This window comes from Symphalangus syndactylus, chromosome 23, assembly GCF_028878055.3.
Source record: "Symphalangus syndactylus isolate Jambi chromosome 23, NHGRI_mSymSyn1-v2.1_pri, whole genome shotgun sequence".
In the NCBI taxonomy this organism is placed as follows: Eukaryota; Metazoa; Chordata; class Mammalia; order Primates; family Hylobatidae; genus Symphalangus; species Symphalangus syndactylus.
Window position 1 is genome coordinate 38,060,605 of NC_072445.2, and position 12,737 is coordinate 38,073,341.

The 12,737-nt window shown below is 54.7% G+C and overlaps 1 protein-coding gene and 1 long non-coding RNA gene across 3 annotated transcripts in view; one reads left to right on the forward strand and one right to left on the reverse strand.

Moving 5' to 3' along the window:
* ITPR3 (inositol 1,4,5-trisphosphate receptor type 3) overlaps positions 1 to 12,515 on the reverse strand; it is a 75,227-nt gene extending 62,712 nt beyond the window's left edge. The window contains exons 1-2 of one of the 2 annotated variants that reach the window (XM_063632333.1): positions 12,385 to 12,474; positions 10,178 to 10,586 (exon numbers count right to left, since the gene is read on the reverse strand). In XM_063632333.1, the coding sequence (XP_063488403.1) occupies positions 10,178 to 10,236 (59 nt within the window). In that variant the 5' untranslated portion in view covers positions 10,237 to 10,586; positions 12,385 to 12,474. Of the gene's footprint in view, positions 1 to 10,177; positions 10,587 to 12,384 lie in introns of both variants that reach the window. The other variant, XM_055264699.2, reaches the window with a different exon arrangement.
* On the forward strand, positions 348 to 2,855 carry LOC129473789 (uncharacterized). The gene is made up of 2 exons (XR_008654365.2): positions 348 to 728; positions 1,079 to 2,855. It is a non-coding gene; the product is annotated as an uncharacterized lncRNA (long non-coding RNA).
* Positions 12,516 to 12,737: the final 222 nt, after the last annotated feature.

Consider the following 12,737-nt stretch of genomic DNA (forward strand, 5'->3'; position numbering starts at 1 on the left):
GGTGATCTCCGGCGACAGGGGAGCAGGAGGGGATGGGAGGGAGCGTCGCGTGAAGTCATTAACAGATAAGCAAGAAAGCTCTTATCAGATGGGCTGTCGGGAGACCTGGGGCCAGAGGGAGGCCCGAGGGCCGGGACACAAGTTAGGTAAGTTTGGATGGAGAGGCAGCTTCACCAGGCGAGGCCGAGACCTCCCCATCGCTGCGTGGTGGGAGCGGTTCTGGGTCCGCGCGGCTCGGGAGAGCTTCGGTCTGGCCGCCCTGGCCCCGCCCCGGCCCCGCCCCGCCCCCAGTCTGGCCCGGCCCGCGAGCTCCGGGCGTCCGGCCCCGGCCCCGCCCCCGCCCCCGCGGCGAAGCGAAACTCGCCGCCCCACGTGCAGCCGTCTCCCCCGACGCGCCGCCGCCGCCAAGGGAGGGCCAACGCGGCCTCGCCCCGGCCTGCCTCCGACTGCCGGCCGCTGCCAGGACGCCGCGCCTCCGCCAGACGCGCCTGGAGGCGGGGCGGGTGATGTGCCGCTGCGCCCGCGCTTTCCTGCTCTCCCCCGCTCATCTGCCCGCGGAGGGCGGCCCCGGGGGACCCCTCCCCACCTGCTGGCGCCGACGTCCCTGGCCTTAGCGCCCCACCCCGACTCTTCCTCATGGCGGGCACCTGTGTTTATCAAACTAGCCGGACCACAGGTGCCCTGCTGAGTGCGCACCTGGCGCTGAAACCGAGCCGCGCTCTACATGGGTAAGTGGCCGCTTCGCTTCACTCCCCTCTCCCCAACGCCTCCCAACAAGGTCCCTCCACCCACGGGCCCCGGAAAAGGCCTGTTCCCACCCTTTACCAGCCCACCGATCTCTCACTATCCTGCCTCTACTTGGATGACGCCCCATCCCACTCCTGCCATCTCAAGACCAAGCTGAGGCTCCCGCGTGGTTCCCTGCCCACGCCCCTCTACGCCCACCACCGGCATCGCCCCTCACGTAGAGGCCGGTGGTACCCCAGCCAAGATCACAGAAAAACTGCCCCTCCATCGCGCGACTTTACAGTTTATCAATCGTTTTTACATCCAGTATCTCATTGTGTTCTTACCACAGTACAGTGTGAGGCCCACAGAGTGGATGGAACCCCTGAGCCACACAGCTGGTCAGAGAATGGCACAGACACAACCCAGGTCTCCATCTACTCAACACACCTCACTACGAGCCTACTATGTGCTGGGTGTGGTCCCCACCTTCCGGGATTTCCTGCGACCACGCTGAGTGCCGAGGACAGGAGCCCTGTCTACATCTGTGTGTCTCCTTCTCCCCTCCATTCAGGACCAGCCCGGCAGAGGCTCAGGAGCCCAGACGACAGTCCCTGCAGTGCGCCTTCCATCCACTGGGAGGCACAAGACCAGTCTGAACAGCAGAGGGAGCAGGAGGATTGGGCTACAGGGAAAGGGTCCTGGCTGGAGGCCTGTGGGCAGGCAGGGCTGTTCTGGGCCCTCTGGAGAGGAGCTGGTTGACAGCTTGTTCTAGGGTTGCAGGAGGACACAGTCCCTGAAATGCCTATGGGGTCTACACCCCAAGACCTTGATCTGAGGTAGGAGAGGAGGACAGCTGCATCCCATTCTACCCCATTCCACCCTGCGTGGACTTTGAGATCCAGGTGGGCGCCATGGGAAAGGTAGCAGGGCGGGTCAGTGCTGTCTGGAAAGATTAGATAAGGAGGAGGAAGGGAGCTAGATAGAAGTGGGGCAGGTGACTGTCAAGAAGCCTGACTCAAAACCTGCACCTACCAGCTTGGCCACCATCAGAGCACCAAGGGAGGGGGAATCACAGACTGGGGGAATGACAGACTGGGGAAATCCCCGAGGGACCCTGAACAACCCCCGGTCCCCATTCAGCTGTGGATGAGAAAACTGTCCCTGGGGCATGGAGGGGAAACTGACCAGCCCAGGTCACACAAGTTAATGGAACAGCAAGTTCCAGATCCCAGGTCCTCTGGCTCCCAGCCCCAGACACTGGCTGCGGGCGGAGGATTACCCAGGTGCCGAGGCAAGAGACTGAAGGCACAAACTGTTTCAGTATAATAAAGAAAATAGTTAGAATAAGAATAGTCATAATACAAACTAGATATAGAGATGATCATGGACAATTAGCAATCACTATTAATCTTTAGCTTTTAATATTACTCTTTGTTGCATTACTAATGTAACCTAGGAATAACCGGTGGGTATAGGGTCAGGTGCTGAAGGCACATTGTGAGAAGTGACCTGGAAGGCAAGAGGTGAGACTTCTGTCACACCCACATAAGGGCCGCTTGAGGGCTCCTTGGTCAAGTGGTAACGCCAGTGTCTGGGAAGGCAACCGTTACTTAGCAGACCGCGAAAGGGAGTCTCCTTTCCTTGGAGGAGTCAGGGAACACTCTGCTCCACCAGCTTCTTGTGGAAGGCTGGATATTATCCAGGCCTGCCCGCAGTCATCCGGAGGCTTAAACACCTCCCTGTGGTGCTGTGCTTCAATGGTCCCACTCTTTGTCCACTTTCATGCTCCTCCCATACTCCTGGTTCCTCTTTGAAGATCGCAGTAGATAGCAGTAGAAGAAATAGTGAAAGTCTTAAAGTCTTTGATCTTTCTTACAAGTGCAGAGAAGAAAACGCTGACGTATGCTGCCTTCCCTCTCTGCTTCGGCTACCTAAGAGGGAAGGGCCTCCTATCCTGTAATCACATGACTTGCTTCACCTTGTCAATCACTTAGAAGATTCACCTTCCTTACCCTGCCCCCTTGTCTTACATGCAATAAATATCAGCGAGCCCAGCCGTTCGGGGCCACTACTGGTCTCCGCGTCTTGATGGTAGTGGTCCCCCGGGCCCAGCTGTTTTCTCTTTATCTCTTTGTCTTGTGCTTTTATTTATTACAATCTCTCATCTCCGCACATGGGGAGAACACCCACTAAGCCCCGTAGGGCTAGACCCTACAACTGGCCACCACTCCACAGATGCAGGCCAGCCCCAAGGAGGCCACTCCAACAGCAGGCACTGTCAGAACACTGGGATGGGCTGGTGGTGGGTAGGAAGCCTGGGGGGCTCTTTCTCCAGACAGCCAAAGTCACACCTACTAGGCGGAATGTTAAGAGAGGAACCCAGATTCACTGGTTGGGGCTCCTGGCTCATCAGAGAAAAGAAATTAACTCCTGCATCCCTGCAAAAGCAACAATTTCCTTTACCTCTACATATCTTTACCAAGAATCCACCCTGTGCCAACCAAGGGGCCAGGCAGTATATGGAATATATGGAATTTTAAAACAAGTACAGCTAAAGCCTTCAGAAAGCTTAAAGTCTAGAACGGACAATAAGCCGCACACGCAGAGAACCCAAATAGTCTCTCCAGGAAGAACGGAGATAGCAAGAACAACTAAACTTGGCCCAGTAGAAATAAAGGTCGGGGCCAGTGTGCCACCCTGCCTCTGCCACAGGCCTGGGTTTCTGGCTGTCAGGGTCAGGCGGGCTCTCTGACAAGTCCTAGGGTCTCTACAGCGGTGCTGGGTGCATATCTGTAAGGCCAAGGACATATCTGTAAGGCCAAGGAGAAGAAAGACAGGGAGCAGGAGACCAAAGGGAAAGCTGGGAAGAGAGGCAGAAAAGGTGCAACCATGGGCCGCCAGCCAGCCCTTGCCTCATATATTTGGCCTGCCAGCCCCAGGCTTGTCTCCCACTCTCCGTAACCCAGAACTGGACTCTCTCAGTCTTTCTCACTTGACAGAGTAACTGAGGCTGTAGGACCCTCGGCAGGGCAGACCCTCAGGCCAGCTCGCCCTGGCTCCAAACCTCCGCAGAGCTCTCTGGGAAACAAAGCAACAAAGGCAGCCCTGACAAATCAATCCAGAAAGTGAAGCAGCCTGCACCACAACCCCGCCTTGCCAGAAACTCAGTGTTCATGGTGGAAAAGGAGATGGGGGCGGGGCGCTGTTTTAGATTAAAGGAAACTGAAGAGGCATAAGAAAATGTAACACGAGTACCTTGACAGGATCTCGATGGTTTTTTTTTTTTTTTTTTGACAGAGTCTCACTCTGTTGCCAGGCTGGAGTGCAGTGGCGCGATCTCGGCTCACTGCAACCTCCACCTCCCGGGTTCGAGCGATTCTCCTGCCTCAGCCTCCCAAGTAGCTGGGACCACAGGCACGCGCCACCACGCCCAGCTAATTCTTGTATTTTTAGTAGAGACGGAGTTTCACCATGTTGGCCAGGATGGTCTTGATCCCTTGACCTCGTGATCCGCCTGCCTCGGCCTCCCAAAGAGCTGGGATTACAGGCATGAGCCACTGCCCGGCCTAGGATCCTGATTTAAAGAAACCAATGGTCAGGCCCGGCGTGGTGGCTCACGCCTGTAATCCCAACACTTTGGGAGGCTGAGGCGGGCAGATCACCTGAGGTCAGGAGTTCAAGACCAGCCTGCCCAACATGGTGAAACCCGTCTCTACTAAAATACAAAAATTAGCTGGGCATGGTGGCTGGCACTGGTAATCCCAGCTACTCTGGAGGCTGAGGCAGAAGAATCACTCGAACCTGGGTGGCAGAGGCTGCAGTGAGCGGAGATTGCACCATTGCACTCCAGCCTGGGCTATGAGAGGGAAACTCCATCTCAAAAAAAAAAAAAAAAGAAACCAATGGTCGGTCAAACACAGACTGAACCTGGGCTCAGTGCCTGTAATCCCAGCACTTTGGGAGGCCAAGACAGGAGGATCGCTTGAGCTCGGGAGTTCAAGGTTACAGTGAACTCTGATCGTACCACTGAGGACAATGGGCACATCTGACTATGGATTGGGCCCTGAATGCTATTAGGAAACTATTAATTGGTGTGATCACAGCACGGTAGTTACATAGGGATGTATAATAAAATATGTACAGGTAAAAAAGATGCAATGTATGTAATTTATCATAAAATACTTCAGCAAAAAATACACGTATCAAATGTGACCACTGTAAACAATGATTAAGTCTAGGTGGTAAGCAAATTGGTGTTCTAAATGCTTCTCGCTACTTTGCCTGAATTATATTTATGCCTCAGGCTGTGAGATCATAGGTAAAGGCCAGGGCCACCCAACGTAAGTGATCTGTAAAGTCTACCCACTGCCATCATCATCATCAACTTTGAGACACAGACTTAATTCTCCTTCCCATTACCTATATCACCCCCATCATCTATTTCTAGACTCATACTGGAGAAGAGGGCTCTCCTGCACTGTGCGGGAAGGGCTAATGGCTGGCTGGCTGGCTGGCTGAGTGATGGGGAGAGCAATTTGCTAACCAAATATGCACAGGTGTCTGCCTCAAGCACCTGCAGCTGCTCCTGGACTGAGATTTGTGTTGACAGCCCCTTCCGGCTCTGCCCACCTGCTGACCAAAAAAACATACCACTCTGGTCATTTTACTCCCTCACTGAAGCCTCTGCAATGAGTCTCTCCTGACTGTCTCCCCAAGTGGAAATCCCTCTGTAATGTGGCTCCACCCAGTTCCATCCCCAGCCCACACCCTGGACTCACTCTGTTGTGAACGCCCAGCCTCATTTCTGCACCCACGATTTCTCTCACAGTCCCTAGCCTGAAAGGCCCTACAACCTTCTCTCCTCAGTCCCCTGCTGGGTGACCCCAAGCTCTCCAAGCCAGGGGTCCTGACTGCAGGGAATTGTGACTGCAGGTACAAATGCTGGGTGCCACTGGCACCTTTCACATGACCAGCCTGACATACCCAGGGGGCTCAGAGCTCGAATTCAGAAGTCTGTTATGAACTTAGTAGAGATCTGGGTTCTGCTTTCCTCCTTCCCCCACCCCAGGTTTCCTCCCCTCCACTCACGCAGCCCTCACTCCCAGAGAGGGGTGCCCCAGCCCCACACGGGGTGAAGTCTAGAGAGCAGGGCTGGGGGTGGACATGCAGGGACTCCAGGCATGTGTGCAGAGGTCATCCAAACCCAGAAACCTCCCCCTAAGCTGAAAACAGAAAGCTGGTGTGGCCCTACCCTAAAACTCAGCATGTGTCCCCACCCCCAACCCAAGCCACCGCCCCAATGGGCCAAGCTAGGGAGGGGATACGGGGTCAGGAATGTAGGGCAGGGCAGAGTGTGAGCAAGTGGCTCCAGCAGGATTCTTTCAGGCCAGCAGGATTCAGGCCGAGCAGCTGGATGCAGCCTGAGACCCTGGAGTCCCAAGGTGGATGTGTGGCACTGGTTCTAGGCTGAGCCAACCCCACACCACCCCCTCTCCACTTCATCCCTTCTCCATCACATCCTCGCACTGCCCAGGAAGTGCCTAGTACCTAACCTTAAGGGCAGAGGCTGGTCTTACTCCCCACATGCTAGTGCAACACTCACACATGACATGAATCGTGTCTCACCCTCTGTGGCACCAAGTTCTGTTCCTATACCCCTCCACCACCACAGAAACAAAAAAAGTTAGACAGCCTAAGAGTTATAAAGGTGTACTTTGTCTTTGATCTCCATTTCTGGAAACGTACTACCTGAGAGGGTAACTATAACTAGACAACTGTTCAGGCATGTATGCACTAAGATGTTCAGGGCAAATTGTTCTTAACAGCAAAAATTTACAAACAGCCTGAATGCTGAATACTAGAGTTGCTTAAATAAATTAAGGTACAGCATACCATGGCTGTGCAGCCATAACAATGGTGTGTTGGCATGGGAAAATACAGCTCACTATATATGTCCAAAAAAGGACAGGGTACAAAGCCATACGTGCAGTTTGATATTGTTTGTAAATGTTCATTTATGAATATAAAAGGCTAGAAGGTCATAGGGAATGTTCACGTAAGCCATAGTGGTATTACAGATCACTTTTTTGAGTTTGTCACATTTTCTCCATGAAATATATATTATTTTTTTAATCTGAAAAAATATATATATTTTCAAAAAATGAGTTGCATGGATTAGGCTAAGACCAAGAATCTGCCTTGGGGTACAGAACAGAAGTCTAACATCTTCTTCCAGTGAAATCACAGTTAAATGAAAGCCAAGCCGGGCACAGTGGCTCACGCCTGTAATCCCAGCACTTTGGGAAGCCGAGGCAGGCGGATCACCTAAGGTCAGCAGTTCAAGACCAGCTTGACCAACATGGAGAAACCCCATCTCTACTAAAAATACAAAAAAATTAGCCGGGCATGGTGGCACATGCCTGTAATCCCAGCTACTTGGGAGGCTGAGGCAGGAGAATCGCTTGAACCTGGGAGGTGGAGGTTGCGGTGAGCTGAGATTATGCCATTGCATTCCAGCCTGGAAAACAAGAGCAAAACTCTCTCCAAAAAAAAAAATAAAAATAAAGCCAAGACAGGTCTGAAATCCACCCAGGGAATGCTATCAGCAAGGGAAAGGCAGTCGCCCACTCCTGGAATTACATGTGTCTCAGAGACTTAAGGCTCAAAGGGCCCCGCTGCACAGAATGGAACAAGCTGGACCTGTGCCTTGATTACCACTGATTCTGCAGTGCCTAAAACAGTGCCTTGCCTAGCACATGGTAGATGCCTAATAAATGTTTGTCTGATGAGGGTAAAGAGATGGGCCTTCTAGGCTGAGGGGCAGGTAGACCTAGCAGGCAGGCTTCCTCACAGCCTGTCAGCCTGGGAGGGCCCTCAAATCAGGGATCCAGGCCCCAGGTACTCATTAAAACCACCTGGAGAACTTTTTAAAAATCTAACACCCAGACCTCAGCCCTAGAGATGGTGATTCAATTGGTCTGGCATGGGACTTGGGAGCTGAAATTTTTTTTTTTAATCCCCAGGCGATTCTCAGGTACAGCCAGAGCACCTTAGAGGATAATGCAGGCTGACAGAAACTCACTCTGAGAAGGCAGGGCCTTGTTCAAAACACCCAGCAACGGCCAGGCACGGCGGCTCATGCCTGTAATCCCAGCACTTTGGGAGGCCGAGGAGGGAGGATCACTTGAGCCCAGGAGTTTGAGATTAGCTTGGGCAGCAAGGGGAGACCCCGTCTCTATAAAAAATACAAAAACTAGCCAGATGTGGTAGCACATGCCTGTAGTCCCAGCTACTCGGGTGGCTGAGGTGGAAGGATTGCTTGAGCCTGGGAGATTAAGGCTGCAGTGAGCCCAGATCGCACTACTGCATTCCAGCCTGGGTGACAAAGACCCTATCTCAAACAAAACAAAACAGAAACCACCCAAAAAGCTGGTGATGGAACATGAAACAGACACCCTTCCTGAGAGCTATGCCTCTGAGGTTTCCGACCTAGGGATCCTGAGCCTGGAGACTTGCTCTATATTCACCTCTATATGCTCTATATGCTCCTCCATATTCACCCCCATACATACTTCTTGGGTCCTGACCTCCAGTGAAGCAGGTCAGGCTGGCAGGTAGACAGGGAACCCCATGGGTAAGAGGCAGCGTCTCCTACTCACTATGATTACCCAGCCCTGGGTGATCCAGGTCCAGGGGCCCCGAGAGCTCCAAATGAGGCTCCAAGGCCGAGCCATGGGTGGGCAGAGGCACTTTGACAAATGTTGAAAGCTCAGCTCCAAGACCCAGTTCACCTGCACTCCCCCAGTTTACTTTCTGTGGGTCTGGGGCCACCTCTCCAGGTACTCAAAAGAGATCTTCACCAGGAGCAGTGGCTCACGCCTGTAATCCCAACACTTCGGGAGGCCGAGGCGGGCGGATCACCTGAGGCCAGGAGTTTGAGACCAGCCTGACCAACATGGAGAAACTCAGTCTCTACTAAAAATACAAAATTAGCCGGGTGTGGAGGCACATGCCTGTAATCCCAGCTACTTGGGAGGCTGAGGCAGAAGAATCGCTTGAACCCAGGAGGCGGAGGTTGCGGTGAACTAAGATCGCCCCATTGCACTCCAGCCTGGGCAACAAGAGTGAAACTCTGTCTCAAAAAAAAAAAAAAAAGAGATCTTCAAGAGATGACTCGAGATCCTGACGGGTCCACCCTGTGTACCCACGGCCAGTTCTCCCTGGCCACTGGCCTGAGGACACACTCAATCCTCCACTTTTTGTTGGCCCTAATCAGCTACTCCAGCCCTGGCCTCTGCTGCTCCCACCTAGGGTGAGGGACAAAGCAGTGGCACTGGCCTTGCTCTCCTGCCAGGAACAGGCGTGGGCCTGCTTTCCCTTGCCGGCCAGCAGTCTCAACTGCTCCTGGATCCACTCCCCAGACCCCTCCTGTCCTTCCCACCTAGAGTTAATGTACAATCTTCACCAGGACCTCAAATTCTCCAGGAGGCTCTAATTGGCCTCCTCCACTTTGCACTGAAGAGCTCTGGCCAGAATCTGAATGCTGCCTCTGCCTCCCTCCCCAGCCAATGCCCCCTTCCCATCTCCCAGGTGACCTGGCCCATCTGCCCACCAAGGCCACCCCTGCCTTCAACACATTCATTTATCCAGCCCTTACTGGATACCTCCTGGGGCCCACACACTGGGCACTGGGTTAGCCCAGGAATTCAGTCAAATCAGCCTATGGGTTCACAGACATGGGCACCAACAGCCTCGGGAAAAGCAGAGGGGAGCAGAGTTCAGAAAGGAGGCAGAAGGATTCTGAGGATGGGGCAGAGAGAAAATCACTCACAGCAAGGCTCCTCATACTTTAATGCACCAGTCCCCTGGGGATCTTAATAAAATACAGATTCTCATTCAGTAGGACGGGCACGGGGTCTGAGATTCTGCATTTCTGACAAGCTTCCTGGTGACGCTGAAGCTGCTGGACTATTACTTACAGCACTTACAAATCATTCCTTCTGTGACTCTTAACTTCCAAGGAAGCAGGAAGCACAGCTCCCTTAATCACCACCAAGTCCCCAGCACCCAGTACAGTGCCTGTGGACCTGCTAAATATATGAATGGTGTTAATCCTGGCAAGGTGCCCAGCATTAGATGGGCCTACAGGGAAGCCTCCAATGTGTGGAACACCAGAGAGTGGTTTGTACAAAGCAGTTCAAAAGCATAGAGGACAAAGGGTTAATTCTGCCCTGGGGTAGGGGAAGCTGGGTTTCTCAAAAGAGGCCACTTTGCATTAAGCCTTAGAGGGTGGGACAGATTTACCCAGGTGGAGACTTGCTAAAGGGCGGGAACAACCCAAGAGCAAAGGTAAAGAGACTGAGAGCGCTCGACAGGTTGCAGTCATGTGGTGCACCTGGAGTTCCAGGTGTGGGAAGGTGAAAAAGCCCCAGAAAATTATGAGGCAGACCTGCACAGGCCGATGCTAGAAAGCCATGCTAGGAGGGTGGACGTCCGCTGGTGGAACATCAGATGTTGGAGGTGTTTGCACAGGGAAGGGGCACCCTGGCGTAGAAGGGCTTTCTAGAGGTCACCAGTATCTGCCCCAGGATCAAGGTGGACTGGAGGAAGCAGTTCCTGGGGCGGGAAGGGCCAAGGTGGGAGGAAGTTGTGGAGGCAACACAGGGAATCCTTTGTGAGGGAGTGAGGCCTGCACGAGGGCAGGGGAAGCAGCAATAAGATGCTTTCCCTGATTTTGTTAAATCTCACAGGTGCTAGGCAGGGCACGGTGGTTCACGCACTTTGGAAGGCTGGGGTGGGCGGATTGCTTGAGCTCAGGAGTTGGAGACCAGCCTGGGCAACATGGTGAAACCCAGTCTCTACAAAAAAAAAATACAAAAATTAGCCGGGTGTGATGATGTGCCTGTAGTCCCAGCTAGTTTTGGGAGCTGAGGCAGGAGGATTGCTTGAACCCCGGAGGTCGAGGCTGCAGTAAGCCGAGATTGCATCACTGCATTCTAGCCTGAGTGAGAAAGTGAGACCTTGTCTAAAAAAACTCACAGGCGCTTGAAAATCATCATGTGTTCAGCCCCAAGCCAGGCACTAAGCAACAGAGGTGGTCACTTCCCAGAAGTCCCTGGTGCTCTTCAGACACTAGAAGGGGACTTCCACGATATTTCCCTATGTCCCTCCCAGCCCCCACACCCTCTCCTCCTTCCCTCAGCTTTATCAGAGGTGTTTACTCTGTACCTACTATGGGCAGCCCTGGCCTCAGGGCAGCCAGGGCCTAGTCACTGCTCTCTGGAGGAGGCCTGCACAGATGCTGGCCCAGATGTGGCTCCACCCCCATCCTCTAGGGAGCTGGGAAGAAGTCAGATCTAGTGGAAGTGGGGACAAATAACCAGGGATTCCACGTGTGAAGGGGAGGGCACCAGTAGGGACCTGGATGGTTCTGCAAGAAGGCGAGCAGGGCACGCTGGAATGCCAGGTGAGAACTCCCTGCTTGGCAGAGCCAGCCCTCCAATCCCACAATCCATTCCCTTTACATCGAGATGAAAGCTAAACTCCCAGCAACCCTGGGAGACACCAGTGACCCCTCACCTCCCAGGCTTGGGGTGAGCCAGGCCCTGTCCAGCATCAGTACTGAGCTGAGGGTGCCAGGTTGTCTTCCAAGGCCATCAGAGAGAAGGCACCACACGGCTGGCTGGTCCCACTGAGTGGATCAGCAGAGGAGGGTGGGTGTACCTTAGAGGACAGCCATGTGTGGCTGGGAGGATGAGACAATTTAACCCAGGCCCCCAGACTGAAAAACGGGACAAAGGTAGCCAACCCTGCCCTGGAGTCTGGCTGGAGAAACCACCTATGCTCCCATCCAGCGAATCACCCAGCTGCTCCTCTGAAGATAAACCCATCCTCTCTACCTAATTTCTCTCCTGCCCTCTCCCTGCTACAGGCCTGGCCCTCTCCAGGGACGTGAATTGATTCCCTGTTCATCCAGACCCTGGGAGGTGGCGGCCAGAATTAATTAATGTTTGTGAAGTGCTGGAGAGAAGCTAGAACCAAGGACCCAAGGGCGCCAGATGACCGGCGCAGGAAATTGAATGGGAGAGGCGGGGAGAAGGGGCAGCTGGCCAGGACCTTGAAGCCTGGAAGGGGAGGGCTAAGAAGACACTCCTACTAAAGCTGGGAGGAACAGGGACAGAGCTGTGAGGAGGTGCGACCCCTCAAAGGCACCACGGGATCGGTAATAGAGGATTACAGGCTCCAAGCTGAGCCTGCCCACTCCCGACAGCTCCGCCCTACCCTCAGAGCCGGGCACGTCTCGGCCCGGCTGCCCTTCCCCAACTCAGCCTCCAGCCACCCACCTGCCCGCCCCCCGTACCACCTGCAAAGGAAGCCTCGGCCCCTCCGCCCCCTCCAAAGGCGTGCGCGGGAGGGTAGAGGCTGCGCCGAGGGGGGCTCCTCCTGCCAACTCCAGTAGGGCGCCCGAGTCCTACCTGAGCAAACACTTCACTTCCTTTCTCTAAAAGAAGGAGGCGAGCCGTTCCCGCTCCTTGAGACTAGGGGGACGTCCAGGCCCTCTGTCGGGGGACGGCGGCTGCTGGACGCACGCAGCTGGCACCAGAGCCCACGGCGCCGCCTCTTTACCCGCGCCCCTCTGGAGCTCGGCTCACTCACCCCAAAGTGCTGATGAAGCCATTGACGGAGCCCTCGGCGTACAGGGAGACGATGTCCCCGATGTGAAGAAAGCTGGACATTTCACTCATGGCTGCGGCCCTCCGGGGCCCAGGGTGTGGGGGGCGCCTAGGGGCGCGTGGCCAAGCTCAGTGCTGAGGACTGAGGCGTCCTGGGAGCGGGGAGGGGTGCGCTCCCACCTCGGAGCCCGACGCTCGGTGCGGCCGGGGCGGGCTGGCGGCCAGGGGAGCCAGGAGGCGGCGCGGCGGGGCCCGGGGTCCGGGTGAGGAGGTGCCCACGTCTTGGCGCGCCCGCCCCCTGCCCGCCCCGCCCGGCCCGCGCGTACCTGCAGCGTA